Here is a 23,315-nt window from a genome sequence, read left to right on the forward strand (position 1 = left end):
AAACGTTAGATTCAGGATCAAAGATCAATAAAACAGTCAGATTCTGTAGAGACTTTCAAGTCCAGACTTAAGACACACTTATTTTCCCTTTCGTATGGCTAGCATACTGGCATAGTATATGTTTCTATGCTTTTTAGTCTTTTAATTCATTTTATTAGTAAACAGAGCGTGCAGTGGCCTCAACTCGATTCTAAATTCTGGGTCTTTTAGTGAAGCTTAGGGCTAGTGGCCGGCAATCACCTTAGTATTTCTTCTGTGTTTCTTGTTGCTTAATGCTGGCAAAGTACACTGTATTTGTTGTCTTTCTGATACTTGATTCTGCTTTTTTTTTTTATCTTCTCTCTGTTTGAGGTGCGGCTCCATCCAGGGATGGGTGTGGTATCTGTTCCAGAAACCGGCCTGTGTACCGGCAACATTTTCTGTATGCTCGTTTTGTGAATTATTTTGTAATTTATGTTTGTAGCATGGCCCAAGCAGGGGGTCACCCCTTTGTGTCTGGTCTGCTTGAGGTTTCTTCCTCAGAGGGAGTTTTTCTTTACCACTGCTGCTCTGGGGGTTGGTAAGGTTAGACCTTACTTGTGTGAAGCGCCTTGAGGCATTCTGTTGTGATTTAGCACTATATAAATGAAAATAAATCATGATCAAAGATCTGTGATTTAGAATCAAAGGTCAGGATCTGGATCAAAGGTCATCGCTCAGGGTCAAAGTTCAGTAATCATGTATCAAAGATCAGAAGGTGGAGGCAATGCACTCTCCTAAATGTCCTCCCAGTTTATTGTTTTTTAATTTTTTTCTGTTTTCTGTTCCTGTCCCCGGAGTTAAAGCAGCGTGTCTGTCTGTCTGTCGGGGGGGGGGGGGGGGGGGGGGGGGGGGGTTGCCTCCACGCGCTGGCTGGGGTCTATATATTCCCATGTTGTGTCCGGAGGCTTCATGTAGATCAGGAGCTGCCCGGTGAAAACGCGCCGCTCCAGGACTCCAGCTCCATGGCTGCGCCTCCACATTCCGCCATGGATTCGTGTTTGCGCGCACTCTGCGTGTCTTTGGTGCTGGCGTCGATCACCCGCAGGTCAGGTGCGCTCGGACCGGTTATAAGATGCGAACCTTGCGATGCGACGGCGCGGCTTTTGTGCAAACCTTTGACCAAAGACTGCGCCGAGAAGGTCCGCGAGCCGGGCTGCGGCTGCTGCCTGACGTGCGCGCTGACTTTGGGCGAGCCGTGCGGGGTGTACACGGCCAGATGTGGGTCAGAACTGACGTGTCAGCATCCGCCCGGTGACACCAAACCTCTGCAGGCTCTGCTGGAAGGACGCGGGATCTGCGCCAACGCCACCAGCAGGCGGACGACGCTCAAACCGACGCCTCCTCCTCCGCGCAACGAGCTCCCCGGTAAGTGTGCGCGCACCCGCTCCCTCCGCGTCCGTGCGCGCCTCAGTGGGAATGAAGCGGCGTGTTAATGTAGATGATGTGGGTTAATTATGTCCCCGTGTGCGGCCGCTGACACACAGCCAGATCAAGATTTAGGAAACTAGAAGACACTTCCACGCGCGTTCCTCAGTCACGGCTGAAAGAACCTGGAGTTTTCCACTGTGGTTGAGTGGAAATACTACAGGTTCTTATCTGTTTATTACAACACAGTATCACCTCTGGGGGAAAAAAAACCCTTTGCAGATGATTTGTGGATCTTCATGTGACTGAGTGACTCTGATCTGTGACTGACAAGATGAAGGTGTCTTGGTGGCTTCCCTCACTAACCTTCTTGCACTCAGTTTCTGAGGACCAACTGTTCCCGACAGATTTACCATATTGTTTGTATTTCAATCATTTCTTAATGATGGATGTAAATAAAGTCCAAGACATATTCAGTGCCTTGGACATGCTCATGTATCCATCTCCTGACTTATCAAAATAAATCTGGCTGTAAAGGTGATAATTTAGTAGTGTCATACTAAATGGCCACCACACTTCTTTTGGCTTTGATCTTTTATTTTACTTTATATCATGCTGAGATATGGGTTTACATAAAGGGCATCATTTTAGACCAGCAGCAGTGGCCTTGGTGGCTACCAGACCTATAAATACATTAATCTAAAGGAGGGAAGTTTCAGACTTTTGGCTTAGGAAATTTTGACCACAAAAAGAAAAGAAAAGAAATAATGTAGAGTTTTGGTCAGGAATGACCCCTTTCACTCCCTTAATTAGCTGTAGCCCTAATTTTTTCAGAACACTTTGTTTTAATAGGAATGGGAATGTAGTTTAACTTAAATATTGAAAAATAAAGATGAAAGAAAGATGACTTAGTTTTGAGTGTATTTCATCTCTAATCTAATGTTCCACTAATATTGTAACTAAACATGCATGTGCTGTACCAATGTCCTCAATGAAAACAGTAAAATTTTACAATATGGAATTTAGTTTGAGTATTGAATAAAACTCAAGAATACTGAATGAAAATCCATGAATATGAAATGAAAACATAAGGATATTGAATGAAACATGAGAACACTGAATATAATTTAAGAATATCATATGAAATCTTGAGAATATTGAATGAAATGTGAATAAAACTTGACAATACTGAATGAAAATCAAAGACTATTGAATGAAAATCTGAGGACATTGAATGAAATGTGAAAATACAGAATGAAAATCAAAGAGTACTGAATGAAAACCAGAAGACACTGAATGAAATTTAAGAATACTGAATGAAAATCAAAGAATATTGAAAGAAACATGGGAAAACTGAATTCAACTTGAGAACAATGAATGGGAATTTAAGAATATTGAATGAAAGTTTGAGAATATTGAATGAAATTTGAAAATATTGAATAAAACATGAGAATATTGAATGAAAATCAAAGAATATTGAAGGAAACATGGGAAAACTGAATTATACTTGATAAAACTGAATGGAACCCGAGATTGTGGAATAAAAATTTGTGGATATTGAATGAAATGTGGGAACTTTGAAATTTGAGAATATGACATGAAGGTACATTCAGCCTCCTGACACCTGTGCATTATTTCTTGCAAATAGTTCATTCATTCATTCATTTTCTGCCACTTACCTGGGTCTGGGTTGCGGTGGCACCAGACCGAGCAGCTCATCCCACACTTCCCGATCCTCGGCCAAGTCCTGTAACTCTTCCCGGGGTGTAATAATGCACAATTGATATTGAATGTATGCCAGTAATTCCCAATGCTGCTCTTTGGGACTCAGTACGGAACATTTTCTGTTTGTTCTTGATTTACTCAGATGAGATTTCAGTCAGGTTTGTTCAGCCAATCAACAGCTGGCGTGTACACTAATGGCACATGGAGAAATATATTGGGATCGCTAGGTCCAGGATTGGGAACCACACTACTGTATACATTTTACCAGATATGTGGGTGATGATGAAGCTGCACAGGAAGCGAAAAAAAAAACTGTAATATCATCAGTATCAAACAGGACAATATCATCTTTTCTTCAGCCAGAATGGAAGCATTCTGCAATCATTAAACCAATTGTGGATTTAAGAGTCAGGAAGTTTTGGCGTTTTATAGTAGCATTGAAATATTCTGCTTGTACACTCAAAGTTTGGGGTCAAACACATTTCGGATGTGGTTGTCTGGCATTAACCACAACAAAATCCTGCTGACTGATTACAGAGGTTCAGGATGAGGAGCAGAACTCCACCTCCCCAGGCCTTCAAGCCCTGGACGGCACCCGCAGACCCGTCAGGTTACCCCCGCACCCCTTTATCCCCTTGGCCAAAGCAGAGGTCCTGAGACGGGAGCAGCAGAAGAGAACGCAGACGTTTAAAATGGAGAAGGTCTCAGGCGCACTCATCACAGAGCAACAGAACTTCTCTCTGGAGACCAAACAGGAGCCAGACTATGTAAGTACCGCAACCAATATTTTGCTATCTTCAGAGCACACTGGGGAATGTTTTTCTCCTTCTCCTCTGTGTTTTGGTGTTTTTCTGCCCCTGCGGGTGATGAAATGTTTTGGGTCTCAGTCCTGACGGCTGGCAGGCATTGCGAGCAGGAGAACGGCACGACAGCGAGCGTGTACCGCGGCCCTGTGGCTGACCTGGGTCAGGCGTTTCTTTGGCCACAAGGCGTCCGCATGCCGGTGCGCCGAGAGCCAGCGAATGATGGATTGGCCGACGTGAGTGCCTGTTGAGAAGCCCTGCTGCTATTTTGATCTCAGCTTTGGCCAGAGAAGTGAGTGCACACTAGTAATGGGCTTTGAATGGCTGCTTTGATTAGTGACTGGAGAACTTGGACTTGAGGACAAGACTTTTTGGCTCTCGCTGTGAGCACATTGAATTCACTTTATCCCTCATCCTTTGTGTGAAGTGTGAGATTTTTAAGCAGCTTTGGCAAAGCGTTATGTCTCCCTAAGTTGGTTCGATGAATTAATTTCCTCCGTCATGTTGCAGCCACCATTGTTCAGGTATTACAGCAGCCCTGGCAGACTGGTTCATACAAATTAGAAAAGTATTCGCTGGAGTGAATAACATTTTCACACCCACATTTTATGAAATCATTTCTTCCACGTCAGTGTCAGCCTTTAATAAAAGGTGCAGATTATGAGTGTTCAGTTCAATTAGGCCTTTACTGTCATTGTATGTTGGATACAAAGAAATTGCACAAGTCCTTTGGCGCAACAAACAAAAATAATGTAGAGAGAGAAAATGGAGTATATGCAAACATTTAAATAAGAGTGTAGAATAAAATCTTGAGTATTTGTTTGCATGTGCATATTATTTTACATTCAGCTGGTCCCACATGAGGGATGAGGATCAGCACCTCTCAATCCGAGGCCATGGTTCTCAGCAAGAAACCGATGGATTGCCTATTCTGGCTAGGGAATGAGGTCTTGCCCCAAGTGAAGGAGTTTAAGTACTTCAGGGTCTTGTTCAGGAGTGAGGAGTTGTTCCTACTCACAACTATGGTCATGAGGGTTGGGTCATGACCAGAAGAACTAGATCGTGGGTGCAAGCAGCTGAAATGGGCTTCCTCAGGAGGGTGGCTGGAGTCTCCCTTAGAGATAGGGTGAGAAGCTCGGTCATCTGTGAGGAGCTCGGAGTAGAGTCGCTGCTCATTCACGTTGAAAGGAGCCAGCTGAGGTGGTTCTGGCATCTGGTAAGGATGCCTCCTGGGCGCCTCCTTAGGGAGGTGTTCCAGGCACATCCATCTGGGAGGAGACCCCGGGGAAGACCCAGGATTAGGTGGAGAGATTATATCTCCACACTGGGCTGGGAACACCTTGGGATCCCCCAGTCAGAGGTGGTCAATGTGGCATGGGAAAGGGAAGTCCAGTCTGGTGAGTTTTTGTGTCAGATGGTTCTTCCTGAGTACTTTCAGTAAGTGCAGTGTCTCCTCTGCCCTTTAAAGACAGCAGTGGTGTTGGCACTGCAGGTCATGTCCTCCTCGATGTGGACGACACCCACAAACCAGAAGTCCAAGACCCTCTACACCAAGTCCCCATCAATGAGAAGAGACTGAACGGCAGTCTTTTTCCTGCTGAAGTCAGTGATCAGCTCCTTGGTCTTGGTTGTGTTCAGAAGCAAGTCATTTTCTGTGCATCACCCAGACAGTCGTTCCACCTTGTTCCGGTATGAGATCCACCACAGTGTCATCAGCAAACATGATGATGCTGTTGCTGTAGTGAGCGGGTGTGCAGTTGTGAGGTTACAGCGTGTAGAGCAGGGGGCTCACCACATTGCACCAGGAGGATCCAGTGCTGAGGCTGAGGGCTGCAGAGATGTTGGGGCTGAAGTTCACCCTATGGGAATTATCGGACAATAAGTCCTTGATCCAAGAGTAGATGGAGTGAGACGGCCCCAGGTTTGATCATTTGGACACCAGCCTGTGAAGGAGGATGGTGTTAAAACAGTGCTAAAATTCATAAAAATAGTCTTGCATATCTCCCCTGCTGCTCCAGGCAGATCAGAGCAGCGTGGAGAGCTGCGGCTGTGGCATCTTTTGTTAATCTATTCTTTCTGTAGGTGAACTGATGTGGCTCAAAACCACTGGGAGACTGGACATGATGTGTGTACAGACCAGTTTTTCAAAGCACTCCATAATGACCAGTGTTAAGTGCCACTGGATGGTAGTTGTTTAGACTAGTAATGGTGGACTTCTTTGGGCGAGGTATGATCACAGAGGACGGTCGATTGTTACAGGGACTGGTTAAAGTTCTTGGTAAAGACTCCAGCCAGTTGGTCTGTGTAGTCCTGAAGCACCCTTCCAGAGATGCTGCCAGGTCCCACAGCTTTCCTTGGATTCACTGCCCTCAGCGGGGACCTCACCTCATGCTCCTTCACCATGAAGATGCAGCTGTTGTGGACCAGTGGATCTAATGTGACTGACTCTGAGGACTTCACCTCGAAGCCACTCAGAAGCAGTTCAACTCTTCTGCTAGAGATGTGTTGCCATCAACTGCCACGAGGTTGCTGGATCTGTAGTGGTAATGTGCTCAACCCCTTGCCACACCTGGCTTGTGTCATTGTTGTTAATAAGAGCACTCTTTCTCGGGGGGGTGTATGCAGGGATTAGGAGTAAGGACAGAAGATCTGACTTGGTAAGGGGTGGTAGTGGCTTAGCCCTAAAGCCCCACATGATGTTAGAGTAGAGTAGACCTTATCCAGCGTGTTTGCTCCCACTGTGGCACACTTAACTTGCTGAACAAATTTAAGGAGGACTGCTTTTTAATAAGGCTGGTTAAAGTCTCCTGCTGCAATGTGTACTGCCTCAGAATACCACCTCTGTTGATGTCCAAGGGCCAAGCTAACATTAGCATCTGGTGGTATGTAGATGTTGGTTATGATAACAACAGTAAACTCCTGTGGAAGGTAAATGCATTTAAGTCACATACTTCAGGTCCGGGAAGGATAGAAACTAGCTGATATTGGCCATTCATCCATAGATACTAGACACAATCTAATTCTAAGTCACACACAGATACAACTTCCATATGATAAATTAGAGAAGTGTTATTTATCATTCTGTAAGAGTTGTTACCTTATAAAACACAAATAACACACAGAACATAATTTCTCCACTGTGAGATCAATAAAGTATATCTCAACTCTGTGGAAAGGATTTTGTATGAATTTAGCCACAAAAGAAAGCCATAGAGATGGCTGAGTGAGGCACACAGTGAATGGAGCCTGTGAGAGAGAAACATACTAAATCAGAGAACTAAACTATTTGTTTGTTTAACAGCGATGACATCCTAAAACTTTCTCTCTCTCTCTCATACACACACACACACACACACACACACACACACACACACACACACACACACACACACACACACACACACACACACACACACACACACACACACACACACACACACACACACACAAACAGGGTGTATGTCCTTGTGGGCCACATTTGCCCTACATTTTTAAATTGTACTATAAAGCAGATTAAACAGTACTGTTTATTACTTTGGACTTATATTAGTAATGTAACACTTTTAAATTTTATTGAATTGTGTGTGTGTGTGTGTGTGTGTGTGTGTGTGTGTGTGTGTGTGTGTGTGTGTGTGTGTGTGTGTGTAATTCATACATCAGCATTTGTTTTTGGTCTGTGGCTCCCCATCAAGGTTAATTTATGGCTTTTTAAAGAAAAGATTTTGCGCCTCTGCTTTCAACATATGTGTCATTTTGATGTCACGTGGATCTTGAAATGAGCTTGTCAGTTTTAATCACTTCCAAAACCAAGGTCTGGTGCCCACCAAAGCTTGCCTGTGAAAAAAAAAAAAAAAAAATCACCCATGGATTCGCATTCACACCAAAATGTAAAGGATTCTGCTAAATGCAACAACTGATGTTTGTGGCATTGTTCCTTTTTTTTTCCTTTTTTTTTTTTTAGGTTTCCTGTGACATTTGAGGAATGTGCAGTAAAATAATGTGCTTATGTGTTCTCTGGTCTGCAGGGTCCATGTCGGAGAGAGATCGAGAGCATTCTCAGTGGCCTGAAGATCACAGACACTCTCATCCCCAGAGGTTTCCGCATACCAAACTGTGACAAAAAAGGCTTCTATAAGAGAAAACAGGTACGAGTGATGCATTAAAAAATGTGACAGTTCATTTACAAGAGACTACACTATATTTCGATGGGCCAAATTATACAAAAAAAAAATCATTATTATATATTACATAAAAAGAAAAATAATAATAAGAAATGCTTAGGGCACTATGGGAGAATGAGGTGTGGACCAACCCCAGAGAATCCAGACCTTTTTGGAGAAGCGCAGTTGACCACTGTGCATGCAGGGGCACAGCAGCCCTGTGTGAGAAATAGGACACAGATCCCAGTCCTGCAATCACACAGGGACTAAAACCCCACACAGAGGATGACCAATTATCTATTGCATGAGCAGGCAATACCCTGAAGCATTACTGTGCCCCCTTTTGTTTCAGCTCCAAGAGTGGAACCAGCATACTACTTTTTGATAGATTGAGGCTGAGCAGGTGGATCAGTGGGATAAGGAGTTGGACTACCAACATGTAGGCCTGGATTCAATTCCTTTTCATGCTACCTGTGTCCTTGGACACAAGACACCCACCTGTAAGTGGGTACCAGACTTGATTGAGCAAGTAACTTACGTTGGGCTGGGGCCCCATACGGGGGAGAGTTATAGAATCTCATCCACTTCAAGCTACAGAATCCAAGGATAATGTTTGCACATTTTTCCTTTTTGCAGTCTACTATTAATAAAAATGTTGATGTATAATCAAATACAGCGCAGGTTTAGGTTTCCAGCATCCCAATTACAGATTTGTAGATGTCCTCCTCTGCTCCATTGGTAGTTATTAGAGCCTCATTATTGCACCACCACACCAGTGAGGTAGACCCCAGCCACCGGCTTTGGAGACAGGAACCACAGTGGCCAAACCCCATTGGGGTTGATGGCTGGGACGATGGCTGACTAACAGGAACCCTCCCAGGGAGACAGACGTCAAGGTGGCCACCGTCACCCGATGCGCCTGCCCCATAATTGCTGGACTTTTGAGAAGCAGGCACAGAAATAGAGCAGCAGCCATCCCCGCGCTCACGTGGTTCACCCACGATCGGTTGTAATAAATGAGTGGTTCTGACGCGTTCATATGGAGGCACTTAGGGCTCCCGCGCCACTGCATCACAGAGACAGCTTTTCTTATTACATAGCAGTCCCGCCTACTAATGGAAGTGTTTTCCCTGACCTGCAATCAACTCATAACCGGCCTCACCAAGCCAGGCCCATTGTTTATGTAGAACAGGCCAAGAGAACCACGTGGAGCCTTCGGGCCCCGAAGAGTGGCAGACGTTTCATGTCATTCAGTTAAATTCAGCTGTTTGGTTTGCCTGATTTTGAGCAGAATCAAGCTTCTCTTTATTAGCAATCCTCTGTTGACAAATAAATAAATAAACTCACCATTGCAACAGACTGGATGGAAGCACTTTATTTGTGTGTGTGAGTGTTTAAAATGTGAATTTAAAGGAAATCGCATTAGAAAATGTACACATTTCCATTGATAAAATGAAAATGGACTCCTCTGTGGTGACGGTGGCGGAGAAGAGAACACTGGACAACCTGCTGGACATTATAGATGATGCCAGTCACCCTCTGCACACCGTCATCAGCAACCAGAGGAGCCTCTTCAGCCACAGACTGCTCCTTCCCAAGTGCAGGACCAACAGACTAAACAAGTCTTTTGTCCCTCAGGCTATCAGACTGTACAACTCCTCACTCAGGGGGAGGAGGAGTAATGGGAAGACAGAGGATGGGAAGGAGAGGAGCAGTAGTAGCCAGTAAACCAGGATTGATCAGTATGTCTGGTATTTATATTTGTGTATTTATATTTGCAAACATTTTTTTTTACTTTCACTTTTGATACTCTGTGTGCTTCTTACCCTGTGTGCTGCTATACAATGCTGCTGGAACCTCAATTTCCCAGAGGGAGTTTTCCCAAGAGATCATTAAAGTTCCATTTAATCTAATCTAATCTCATCTCATCTAAAATTCTTTAATATTTTGCACACTGATATTTGCCTACAAAGTAAATTTTGCAGAGTAAAATTTACTCTGCTGGGATAACATTTTTGCTCCCAGTCCAAATACAGTTAAATATACTCTATCACAGTGCTAAATCAACTCTATCACGGTGTAAAATCAACTGTTATTGGAGTCAAAACACTTGAATTGACAAGCTGGTAGAGCTGATTTCACTCTATAATAGAGTGTATTTTACTCTATTTAGACTGGGACCAAATGTTATCGTGGCAGAGTATATTTTACTCAGCAAAATTTAGGAGCCAAATGTATGTTGGCCTCAAACTACAAATGTGTGGTTTTAGACTTACAGGGTTTTGCATTTGAATTCTTTGAATATATCAGTTGAAAGTGTGCATGAGGGTTGTACAATTACAGTCGAATTACTTAATTACATCTATGTTCAGGTCCATTATACGCAGATATATGAAAAATGAAATTATGACCTTTAATTAAATGAACACATCAGATTTGCTGGTCAAGGGTCTCCTTCTTGTGGCATTATTCAGAACTTCATCTGTTGGCTTTCCAGTCATTGAAATGGTGCTGCAGAAAAAGCTGATACAGGATTAAGACCACATATTACTTTCATGCTGCTGCATGTCTTTGTGATCTTTGTTGCTTCTGGCAAAATGCAGAGAGGTGCATGATGGGTAATTAAGTACTGCTGAGGCTTTTATACATGCTGACATGCGCCTCTACCAGTTTGTAACACTGTCGTCTCACAAAAAGGTTTGGAGAGCAACAAACTAATGTAGAAACTTTAGGAGTCTGATGTTTACATCTATCAAGAAAAAATAGACAAATACTTTTCTTCTAATGTATATTATTATATGGCTGCAACGCCACGCGCACTCTGATTGGCTGATTACCAGTTGGATAGTTTCCCATATCCGGACCGGTTACCATGACAATCGGTCTGCAACAAGTGTTTTCTTTACTAACCAGGAAGCAAAAAGCACAATTAGAAAACCCAAGTCGTACATAGACGTACTCCATAAATCTAAACAGCATCTGAAAAAGCACACAGATTGAAAGTTTACCAGCTAACGACCGGACCATCTGTTAGCAAGTTCTTCAAGGAGGTGAAGCAAACAGGTCTGACTACGAGCCGTCAGCAGCTTTCATATTCAGGAGATACTGTAAGATTTATATATATATATATATATATATATATATATATATATATATATATATATATATATATATATATATATATATAAAATACCCACATAATAAAGGAATTATTAACCTCGCTTGCTCTGTCTGTATGGAAATATCAGACTGACAGGTTTTTCACACTGACAACACGTCGGTCTGATATTTCCCCATACAGACCTCGCAGTCGGTTAATAATTCTTTATTATTACCCTGGAAGAGTTAGCAGTCGATCTGCTCTGTGTCAGCCTGATCCCATCAGATCTCAGAATCTAAGCAGTGCGAGGCCTGGTTAGTACTTAGATGGGAGACCTCTTTGGAACACCAGCAGCTGTTCTCTGTATGTGTTTCGCCGGGTTACACTGGAGTTGCATCAGGAAGGGCATCCGGCGTAAAACTTGTGCCAAATACCAATGTGGATCTGGCTGTATCCGCTGTGGCGACCCCGAACAAAAAACGGGAGCAGCCGAATGGAAAACAACACCAACCCTGGAAGAGTTAAGATGCTATACCATGCTACCAGGCTAAAAATGCCTGGTTTCTTCTTGGTTTCTTTTGCTCTGGATTTTCTGGTGCCCCCAGTGTAAAACCGTAAAGGTGAGTGGGCACGCAACGGTCTGCGGACATCAGTCAACATGCTGCTGATATGCAAATGCAAGTTTTAGATGCTTGCTTGTTTAAGTAGCAGAATGTGACATACATTTTGAGTATAAACAGTGATTGTTGCTCGTCTAAACTGTGCGATGGACAGTGGACAGAAGTGTTTGCTAATGCAGGACAATGGACGTTGAAGTCTTTAGGGTCCCAGTATTTCCTATCTTCCTGTATGTTTGTGAACCTTGGACACTCACCATTGCTGACGGGATATCTTTGGTACTAGGTCTCGTGGATCCTTGAGTACCTCTGGAAAGACGGTCAAACGAGTGGCTGCTTTGGGAGCCTCAGATGTGGAGTATTGCTTACATTGTGAGGGAACATCAGCTATGAACTGTGGACATGCGACGCATTCCACTGGGTATGATCCAGTTTCCTCAGTGTTGAGGGTCCCAGTGGCTGGAGAAGGTGAAGGAGATGCCCATGTTTAAATGCTGAAACACAAACAACAAAGGACAGCAGGAAGCTTTGAAATCCCCACATTGAACCAACCAATAGCTGTTTGTGCTTTGTGGATTGAAGTTAAGTGTGGAAAAACAGGTGAAACGAACAAAATATGACCTGCAAACCTTCTTCAGGACATGTCCAGGTGAAAATATACAAGTTTAAAACCAATTAGACACACAGAGATGGAAGATCCCAACCATGTCAGTGAAAGCCACTTACTGATTTCCAAGGAGAAAGGGGTGCTTTCTGGGGCGAGTTTGTGGGTCAGTGATAAAAGAATAAAGGGGTATTTTTCTATAACTGCCTGCACAAAATAAAAACAAAAAGCATGTATAATTTAGACCCAGTGTTCAAGCACATCTTCCAGCTGCACCCGCTGTGCAATGTCTACTTGGAATCCCAGAATTATGGGTATACACCCCAGGGAAACATAGTCCATGTAGTCCTTTGACCTGACCACGTCCATTGACGTGAGCTGTGGGTGAAAGTAAACTTTTGATTTCACAGATGGACATTCCTTCAAAAGAAGTGTTCTATCACTTTTAATTTTTCAGATCAGACACTCAGATAAATTCCTTGTAGTGTTGAATATAAGTAAGGAAGCCTTCCATCCTGAACAGCTCCGACTCCAGAGCAGCAGCACGGTTGCTTTTGCCCTTCAAATGAATGGCTGCATGTTTTACTAGAGTGGAGGTTGACCTTTCGTAAAATTGGCAGTAAAATAACAGCCCTCGGGTAGCTCCGCAGACTCTGTAAGTCATTTGTCGTACCCATAATTTGGAGCTGTGGGGTATAATCAGCAACAGTTGATTCGTACTGGCCACCAGCTTCTGAAAATAGATTTGGGTTCTCAGTTGTTCACAAATGGGACTGAGCAAATATTTTACCAGGTTTCTGTTTACCTTAAATGTCTCTTATGTGTGTGTGTGTGTGTGTAGTAGGAGGTAGACTGCAACTCAGAAAATATCACAGTGTGTCGGACAGCCAAGGCTGCATCGGCTCGGCACGTCCTGACGGTTAACGTTGGTTTGACTGTTGCATCGGCTTCTTTTCTCCATCTTCACCTTTTTCCCTTGTCTCACTTTCAGTGTCGCCCATCCAAAGGCAGGAAGCGAGGCTTCTGCTGGTGTGTGGACAAATACGGGCAGCCTTTGCCAGGTTTTAATGGGAAGGAGCAAGGAGACACCCAGTACTATAACTCCGAGAGCCAATAGGAGTGGTGCAGGAAAGAAGGAGGGAGGGAGGGGATGCAAGAAGAATTGTAAACAAGACTCTGAGGATGTTGGGAGCGAGGTCGAGAGATGGCTCAGCTGAGATCTGGATGTTTGCTATTTCTATCTGTTGCCCGTGGGACCTTTTCTGAGGCGGATCATGCGGAACAGAGGCGGAGCCCCAGGAGGGAACAGCCTCCATGTGGACAATGAAAAGGATTCTCAACATGCTGCACATCTCTGCCCAAACAGACTTCATCTCACAAGCCTTAACCCCATTAGACGTGTACTTGTCACAAATATTGATGAGCTATAGCTCTTCATTTACGCACAATAACGTGACGTGTGTACAAATAATATGTAGCCCTGTATGCAGAGGTGGGCTTAAGTCATTGTCAAATCATCAATCTGCAAGTCCCAAGTCAAGTCTCAAGTCATTATGACTTGAGACTTGACTTGGGACTTGCAGATTCATGACTTGAGAGTGACTTGATGGTAATGTACTCCCACCTCTGCCTGTATGGGATCGTTACCTTCATCAAGGAGGTTATGTTTTAGTTGCTGTTTGTTAGTTTGTTTGTCAGCAATATATCTCAAAAGGGCACAAATGGATTTCAATCAAAGTTGGTACAGAGGTGTGTTGGTCTCATCACAATGGTCAGATAAATGCCAACAAAAACATAACCTTCATCAACGTACTAATGCAGTCAGGAATTAACTTCCCCAACACAATCAAAGAAGTGTGACTTGAATCAAAGGTAAGGATCAAAGATTGATTAGGATCAAAGATCAGGATCTGCAATCATAAACAAAAATAAGCTGACAGGATTGAAGGTAGTGTAATTTTATCTGGATCCAGATCAGACAGTGGTGGTTTGATAGTGGACTAAAGCCCTGTTCAGCCTGTTCCACTTTCATCGATATGCATTCTGGAAGGTCTATAACATGACAAATCAGCATATAAAGAGCACAACGAATGTTATATAGTTCATAGTTATGTGACATATGTTTAAAAAAAAAGCCATAGCTCAATCTTGACGCTTCTGAAAAACCTGGTGATGTCACAGCATATGAGATTTGATTTGATTTGATCATTTATTTAGTCCCCATGGGGGCAATTCAGGTGCAGTCAACAGTAAAAATTACATTACATTCATAAAACTACATCATACAAATTCATAAAAAACATAAAAACACAGCAGAATAAATATACAAAACAAGAGCCCAGAAATAAGGTGCGAGTCAGTGTAAATGTAAGTGCAACAGTGAGTCCTTAGGTGTTATTTAGGAGAGTAATAGCTGTGGGAATAAAAGAGTTTTTTAGTGTGTTGGTTCTGCATCTGGGCATTACCAGGCCTCTGCCCGAGGCTTTTGACACAACCCTTGTTTTAAAAAGGTCCATAATGTCCGTGCACTGAGTTCCCATAATTTTACCACATTCCTTGACAATATTACAAAGACGGTTGCGATTCTTAAGGTTCAATAGGTTAAGCCAACACAGGAAGGAAAAGGTTAACACAGACTCCACAAAGCAACTGTAGAACATTTTCATGAAGACACCATCTACATTATAATTCCTAAGTTTTCGCAGAAAGTGCATTCTCTGATGAGCCTTACTGCACACTGCATTAACCTGCAATTCAAAGGATAATTTATTGTCAATTTGGGTGCCCAGATACTTATAATTCTTAACAATATCTATGGGCTTCCCATCAATGGACATATGATTCAGAACAGGTGGTGTTTTCCTGAAAACAATGTGCATTTCTTTGAGATTACCTGTTCCAAGGAACTGCAAGGGATTGCCAGAATATAACAGACTGAAAATGGAGCACGTCATGGTGTAACCTCTACGTTTTTCAATGTAAGGATAAGGTCACAAATCATGACCTTCCAGGATAGATATCCACGGAGTGAGAACGGTGATCAATGATCAGAATTTGGTTTGAGGCTTCGTTGGTGTGCCCAGTTGTTAAAAACTGTGTGGGTGAGTTCTGTTCCCAAATACGAATGCAGTGCCTTCCTTTTGGCCTTACTGTAAGTTTCTGCTGACATGGATTAATGTTGTTGCTCTCTTTGTTGTGCAGCTCAAACACTTCAGTGCATGTACAGATGTCATGCAGGATCTCAGGCTACAGACAGCAGGACATGGTGGTCATGACTCTGTTGTCTCCTTGCATAAGCTGGATTTTTGGGGTAAACACCACAAACACTTATCTCTCATCTCTGTGTACACAATGATACAGTGGAACCTCGGTTTTAGAACTTAACTGGTTCCTAAATGTTGTTCTTAAACGGAGTTGTTATTAAACTGAAACCAATTTTCCCATAAGAAACAATGTAAAAGGATTAATCAGTTCCTGGCCCCTAAAAGAACACTGTGTTTTTACCTTTTTAGCAGCACTGCATGCTTCAGAGGCAGACAAAATACAAGGAATATTTGTAGTATAGTATTAGTATACAAAATACTGTACAGTAATTACAATAATTTCACCTTACCAGTACAGAAGAGACCATAAGAACATCAGGTGACTGAACATCTGAACGGATCAGATGCCTCTGTTGCAGTGAAACTCTGGTCGGATATATATTTTTGTATGCTAACAGCATTAGCAATTTTAGCTGTCGGCAGCTACACCCGCTAGCTGTACTTAATGTACTGGGAAAAATACACGGCCCATAACTTTTAATGTCCACAACAAAGTATACTGTTAGGTGAACCACCACACAGTCCCCAAAAATATGATTTAATAAACATCCAAAGACAGACTTTCTTGCCGCTTCTTCGTCTTTTCAGTTTAGGGTTTGGCGGGAGTATACGTCACTTCCTGCAAAGTGGCGAATCCGAAGGCGAGATCGCTGCCTGATGAAAACAAGCTTGGCCTGTATTGCTTTGTACAGAGGCCTTTACGATGTCAAATGTCACGCATAATTACATTCTCACTGAGGAGGCCGAGATTTCATTGTCAGTGTAAACAAGTGTTTGCGGCAACTTGTTTGCAACATTGCGTTTTTATGGAGGCGAGTTCAACCAAAATATGTATTTAGGTGTTTAACTAAGATAATCGAGAGTCTTTAATGTGAGTTTTATTTTTTTTTTTTAAAAAGCATGTTGCTGTTAGGGTTGTGTGTCGGGAACCGGTTCTTTTCGGGTAGCCTTATGATTCGATCCATCAACATCAATAGCCTATTTGCTTAACGATTCCCTTTTCGGTCCTTCAGAGCGGCCGTGGTTTTTGGGGGTGTTTGTCAGGAAAATGATCATTTCTCTACATTGATTACAGACCCTGCAGCGGGTCTGTATAATCAACCGTTTCTGCAGCACGGCTTTGCTTTGAACCTTGAACCAATAAAGCAGTACTTTGATCTTCGATCTGCTGCTTGATTGGTTCTTTGTTTTATTTTGCTTTATCTTAATTTTTCCCCGCTAAAACCCTAAAGAGCATATGTCTGTGAGTAATATTTACCTTTTCCATGTTAAGCCGACCTGTTATGGTCTTCTGAAACAGTTGATGTGTTTTATAGCTTAAAAACAGGACCGATGCTAACACATTAGCATGTCATGGCATGGCATTTTCAATGTTAAAGTTAGCATGAAGCTGAGCCATTATCAAGCCTCCCTCCCCAGCGCGCAAAGGATTCTGGGATACTCTAAAACCGTGAATAGAAATCAGCTGGTTGTCTCTAACTTGCTTCTTACAGCCAACTGTTAGCTTCATTGCCTGGAACAATGAGCTTTATACACCAAGCTGAGCTGAAATGAACCATTGTACATTAAATTGACTTTATTGACGAGTCTGATCCCTGAGCTTGGCAATGTTTTCATTGGCCAAAAATGGCCACCAGAGGGCCTCAGGTAAAGTCCGCGCCAACCCATTGGTGGATTGCAACCCAACAAGGTACTTTACCGCCACCTACTGCAGTGGAGGTGTTTGTGAACCAAGACTTTGAAAATTTTTCGTTCATAAAATATGTTCTTAAATCGACTTGTTCTTAAACCGATGTTCCACTGTAATTGTCACCACTTGTCTTTAAGCAAATATGTTGTCTGCAAGTTTAATGCAACCCCCAGAGGTCTATTTTTACTTAATTAAAAGCAGTATAAAACTGTCTGAGTATTACATTTTAATTGTCTCTTTGCACAGAATGAAATTTTGACATTTTCAAGAGACGTTTCAACACTTTAATAGGATGCACAAAATTACATCATATACAGACTGAATAGCAGAATTACTGGTTCATGACAAATATCTACAATGTTGAACATGAAAACATGTTAAATTATAATAAATACAACATTGAATAAGTCCAAAAAAGACGACATAGAGCAGTGATGAGTTTTGAAAGACTTCTGCAAACCTTTGTCCAACGTGTGGACCTGCAGCGAATAGTCGAGGTAGTCAAATGTAGAGCGAGCCGTCCAGAAACCTCACAGTGGCTTGGAGGAGCTGTCATATGTTTGCGCTTGGCTACCAGGCACATACTTGCGGCACTTTAAGTATTTCCTCCAACACCCATTGAGGAAACGCCAGTGGAGATACATTCAGTCAACATTTTGCATGAATGAGCAGCTGTGTTGTTTTATACTGTGCAGAGATCTTTTTTTTTTTTTTTTTTTTTTTTTTAATGAATGAATTTAAAAAAAAACCTGAAGACTCTCACATGGGTTTGGCAGAACTGTGGACCTGTGGGTTTGAGCAATGGAGTTATTTAGTCAGAAACACTAACGGATACAGGTTGCCATATTTACAACTGGAAAAAGAGAAAAATGTTTTTAAAAAATACATTTAAAAGTGACAAATGGTTCTTACATGGAAGAACATACAAGTTCTTAATAAATAAGATGATACACTTTTATATACATGATGCAAATAAAGTTTCCCCTTCCATTGTCTGAATTTGTGTGTGACTTCAGATCATCATGTTGTTGCGTGTGCATTCACACATTTACCCAATGAAGGGATGAATTTGTGCATCTGCACTGAATGTGTTTCTCACAGAATTGTGTACATGAGGTTTGTAGTACATGTGCAGTAGTGTGCGAATGGCCGTCCTTCAGTGGGTGACCTCTTGGTGGCACTCTGAGTCGCCGGGGAGGTCACTCGATCCCGGGATCTTCTTCCCATTCCAGGAGGAGACGCACCAGCAGCGAGCAGGTGGTCCAACCAGAGATGATTCACACTACATGAAAAAAAAAAAGAAAACAAAAACAGGAATGAGAAGTTGTTAGACAACTACAGTGTAAAATATAATAAGTTGACTTTACTAAAAAAAACAAACAAAAAAAATATGCAAACTTGCTGCCTTAAAAAAGTAATTTATGTCAGCTTGAATCAAATTTGATTAATCTAATTATTTTGTGTATTGTGTGTGCAGCACTCAAATTAATTTAAATAATTGGATAATACGTAGTAACTTGTTCATTTTGATTTAGCATTACTCAAGTAAACTTAAAAATGTAGATTATAGTAACTTGTTTATTTTGAGTTTGCAGTATTGAAATAAATTAGATTACAGTAAGGTATTTACTGTGAGCATCCGGTACTCAAGTGACAGCTTAATTCTCTTTAGTTTTGCTCATTCATCATATTCAGGTCAACTTAATTTTCTTGGAACTACAGCTAACTGCTAACGTTTAGTATTGACTCCGGTACACTGTCAGCTACTGACAAGCCAGTTTTGTGTTTAAGCACCACTAACGCTTCTGAGTAAAAACAAAGGCGATCACAAACCCAACACAAACAACGAGTCAGAGCTTTTGTCTTTGTGCGCCCTGCCCACTGCTGTAAGGAAGAGCCATTTACTTTCAACATGGAACAGTACTGATGTGTTGCAGAAGACATTAAAAGCAAAGCAGTTTTGACTTATGGCTTTGATTTATAAACCAAACTAATTCTGGACAGTTCATCAATAATGAGTGAAAAAGAGGTTGGACAGAGCACTGGTAGTCCAAATATGGGGTCACCATGGACGTGTGCGGACGGAAATGCGTAAACTAAATGAAGCAGATCTGCGGATATCTAAAAGAATGCCCCAAAGGACACTGGGTACGAAAACTTAATTTTTCTAATTTTCTTAAATGGGATACATCAAGTAAAGCATGTCTTCCAATCTCACAGTACTAATTTTCTTAAATGGGATACATTAAGTAAAGCATGTCTTCCAATCTCACAGTACTAATTTTCTTAAATGGGATACATCAAGTTAAGCATGTCTTCCAATCTCACAGTACTACTTACTTATTTAAAATGAGTGCTCATAACAGGTTGATGAAAACTAAGTTTAGTTAACTTATCATACTTAATTAATTTGCATGTTAGCATTTATAGTGTACAGCAACAATGACTAAAGTGCAAATACCTTCAAGAAGACCCTAAACATCTCATCTTAAAGGTTTAGAAAAACAACACTTCTCTATTTCTGTAAACTCAACTTTTTCACCAGATTTTAAGAACATTTGATCTTTAGTAAAATACTCCATCTTAAGAATGTTAAAAAGCCTCCCCCCTCCCATCTGCCCCAAATGTATAATATATATATATATATATATATATATATATATATATATATATATAAATTTAGAAAAAATAAGACATACCTTACTGAATTTTCATGTTGTATGTGTACCTTTATGTTTTAATATGTCAACAAACACTATAACTTTGATATTATTTGTATAGTCTCATTTAGAAGAGTGAAATAAATAAAAATGAAAAAGTTTATTTAAATCAGTAAAAGTCTATTTAAATCGAAAAAGTAAAAAATCATGACTTTTGAGAAAAAAGTAATTTTTTTTTTAAACCAGCCCTGGTCTCTTTCCATGTGGAATATTTTTAAATTTTCTGAAGAAAAACCTAAAGCTCTCACCTGTTTGGCCTTGTAGAAGCCGTGCTTGTCACAGTTGGGGAGGTAGAACGTTGTGAACTTCTCGCCTAACTTCTGCTGAGAGCTGGCGATCAAGTCGAGCGCCTCGTGCAGTTCGGTGTGACAGGGTCCCTGTGCACAAAAAAAAAAAAAAAAAGAAATGAAATGAAATGAAAAACTACTGCTAATCACTCTGAAGGAACCAACAGCTACTCAAAACCAACCCTCTTGTGGAAGGGTGGTAAATTACCACTTGAGGTTATTTTCTCACCTGTTGTATCAGTTTGTTGCGGATGGCATTAACTTTGGCCTTGATGCTCTCCTGGCCCTCAGCAGTATTTTGGTTGTCAAAAGGATTGTCGAGCCCAAGCATGCAGTGCACGCCACTGTGGTCAGGGGCGACATCCGTTTCGTCTGAAGAGGTGAAAATGATTCCGACATTGATAATTTGTCAAACGGGTCACATTATACTAAATACACGTTAAGAATGAAGAGAAAACTCAGAACTCTACCTTGGGCATGGTCGTCAGTGCAGACCCCGTGTCCCCTGGTCAGTGCATGCAGAGGTCTGGCCTCATCGGGCCTGGGGGTGCAGCGGAGACCTTCTGCACAGTGAGCCGTGTGCACGCCACAGGATGCGCCTTTCTCCAGAGCGCAGGCCATGCAGCAGCCACAGCCTGGCTCTCTCAGCACCTGCCTGCAGTCACTCGGCACTTCAGGACACTCGTTCAGTTTCTCTTGTGTGCAGGGGGAACAGCGGATTGGCTCGGGTCCCACCACTGGTGACGCCATCACCACGGCCAAAACAGCCAGAGCCACCGCCACGACGATTACTGTTAACGTCTCCTGCAATCCAGCCATCTTCAGCTTTGAAAAACGTCTTCTTGCACCACCTTCTTCCAGTGACACACGATGACTGTAGCTTTCGTTTTAAAGCAGATTCCTCCAAACTGGCTCTATTTATTTGGTGCTCTGTCCTCCAGCGAGGTTAATGTTCGACTCTGTGGCCACAGCTGGAAAATAATTTTGACAAAGTTGATGTAATCGGTGGATGATGACCCCTTTTGAAGTGCGTAGATGCAGGTTCACGAGGTCTGCTGTCAATATTGACTTTAGAACATAAAGTCGCTGGAGATCAAAACAAGTCTGTTTTTCACCCTGAAATATCTAAACGACAGCTTTACGCCATGAAGTCATGAAAAACAATCACCAAACTGCCGTCCTAACACCTCACACAGCTATTTGAAGGAATGACGGAATAATGACTACAACTGATGTGTGTCATGCTTCTTTTTCTAATGCTGATAAATTGTGTTTTGACACTTGTTGGTCCCTTTCGGCTCTCTGGTGAAGGTTTATCTTATCAGTCACACAGATAAACAAGATCATTCCCCTTTAGTGTTTCACAACTTCAGCATCAGATAGAATCATAACATGTTTGTCTGAAGAACACCGGCAGTAAGCACTTATTTCCTCAATATAGTAATTGTGATGTTTATCTTTGGTGAAAGTGACATAGTCCTGTAATTTATACAGTAGTGTTCAGAATAATAGTAGTGCTATGTTAGCTAAACTGCAGGATTGTCTTACAGACATAAAGACATGGATGACCTCTAATTTCCTGCTTTTAAACTCAGATAAAACTGAAGTTATTGTACTTGGCCCCACAAATCTTAGAAACATGGTGTCTAACCAGATCCTTACTCTGGATGGCATTACCCTGACCTCTAGTAATACTGTGAGAAATCTTGGAGTCATTTTTGATCAGGATATGTCATTCAAAGCGCATATTAAACAAATATGTAGGACTGCTTTTTTGCATTTACGCAATATCTCTAAAATCAGAAAGGTCTTGTCTCAGAGTGATGCTGAAAAACTAATTCATGCATTTATTTCCTCTAGGCTGGACTATTGTAATTTATTATTATCAGGTTGTCCTAAAAGTTCCCTGAAAAGCCTTCAGTTAATTCAAAATGCTGCAGCTAGAGTACTGACGGGGACTAGAAGGAGAGAGCATATCTCACCCATATTGGCCTCTCTTCATTGGCTTCCTGTTAATTCTAGAATAGAATTTAAAATTCTTCTTCTTACTTATAAGGTTTTGAATAATCAGGTCCCATCTTATCTTAGGGACCTCATAGTACCATATCACCCCAATAGAGCGCTTCGCTCTCAGACTGCAGGCTTACTTGTAGTTCCTAGGGTTTGTAAGAGTAGAATGGGAGGCAGAGCCTTCAGCTTTCAGGCTCCTCTCCTGTGGAACCAGCTCCCAATTGAGATCAGGGAGACAGACACCCTCTCTACTTTTAAGATTAGGCTTAAAACTTTCCTTTTTGCTAAAGCTTATAGTTAGGGCTGGATCAGGTGACCCTGAACCATCCCTTAGTTATGCTGCTATAGACGTAGACTGCTGGGGGGTTCCCATGATGCACTGTTTCTTTCTCTTTTTGCTCTGTATGCACCACTCTGCATTTAATCATTAGTGATTGATCTCTGCTCCCCTCCACAGCATGTCTTTTTCCTGGTTCTCTCCCTCAGCCCCAATCAGTCCCAGCAGAAGACTGCCCCTCCCTGAGCCTGGTTCTGCTGGAGGTTTCTTCCTGTTAAAAGGGAGTTTTTCCTTCCCACTGTAGCCAAGTGCTTGCTCACAGGGGGTCGTTTTGACCGTTGGGGTTTTACATAATTATTGTATGGCCTTGCCTTACAATATAAAGCGCCTTGGGGCAACTGTTTGTTGTGATTTGGCGCTATATAAAAAAATTGATTGATTGATTGATGTGACTAAAAAGATTAATCCAGGTTTTGAGTATATTTCTTATTGTTACATGGGAAACAAGGTATCAGTAGATTCAGTAGATTCTCACAAATCCAACAAGACCAAGCATTCATGATATGCACACTCTTAAGGCTATGAAATTGGGCTATTAGTAAAAAAAAAGGTA

The 23,315-nt window shown here is 41.9% G+C and overlaps 2 protein-coding genes across 2 annotated transcripts; one reads left to right on the forward strand and one right to left on the reverse strand.

Annotated features, from left to right (window-relative positions):
* Positions 1-1,007: 1,007 nt before the first annotated feature.
* On the forward strand, positions 1,008-13,512 carry LOC117521916 (insulin-like growth factor-binding protein 3). Its single transcript, XM_034183283.1, has 4 exons — positions 1,008-1,386; positions 3,649-3,878; positions 7,940-8,059; positions 13,387-13,512. The coding sequence occupies exons 1-4, from the start codon at positions 1,008-1,010 to the stop codon at positions 13,510-13,512; spliced, it is 855 nt and encodes a 284-aa protein (XP_034039174.1).
* A 4,902-nt stretch (positions 13,513-18,414) lies between these two features.
* Positions 18,415-21,272, reverse strand: LOC117521917 (insulin-like growth factor-binding protein 1). The gene is made up of 4 exons (XM_034183284.1): positions 20,886-21,272; positions 20,645-20,787; positions 20,377-20,505; positions 18,415-18,690 (listed from the first exon to the last, which is right to left on the reverse strand). The coding sequence occupies exons 1-4, from the start codon at positions 21,232-21,234 to the stop codon at positions 18,565-18,567; spliced, it is 747 nt and encodes a 248-aa protein (XP_034039175.1). The 5' UTR covers positions 21,235-21,272; the 3' UTR covers positions 18,415-18,564.
* Positions 21,273-23,315: the final 2,043 nt, after the last annotated feature.

The sequence above is a fragment of the Thalassophryne amazonica genome, chromosome 12 (assembly GCF_902500255.1).
Source record: "Thalassophryne amazonica chromosome 12, fThaAma1.1, whole genome shotgun sequence".
Lineage (NCBI taxonomy): Eukaryota > Metazoa > Chordata > Actinopteri > Batrachoidiformes > Batrachoididae > Thalassophryne > Thalassophryne amazonica.

Coding starts and splice junctions, on each gene's coding strand:
- LOC117521916 (XM_034183283.1), top strand. CDS start 1,008: ATGGATTCGTGTTTGCGCGCACTCTGCGTGTCTTTGGTGCTGGCGTCG. Junction 1,387..3,648: donor TCCGCGCAACGAGCTCCCCG/GTAAGTGTGCGC, acceptor GACTGATTACAG/AGGTTCAGGATGAGGAGCAG. Junction 8,060..13,386: donor GCTTCTATAAGAGAAAACAG/GTACGAGTGATG, acceptor TCTCACTTTCAG/TGTCGCCCATCCAAAGGCAG.
- LOC117521917 (XM_034183284.1), bottom strand. CDS start 21,234: ATGGCTGGATTGCAGGAGACGTTAACAGTAATCGTCGTGGCGGTGGCT. Junction 20,788..20,885: donor CACTGACGACCATGCCCAAG/GTAGAGTTCTGA, acceptor TCACCTCTTCAG/ACGAAACGGATGTCGCCCCT. Junction 20,506..20,644: donor GCAACAAACTGATACAACAG/GTGAGAAAATAA, acceptor TTTTGTGCACAG/GGACCCTGTCACACCGAACT.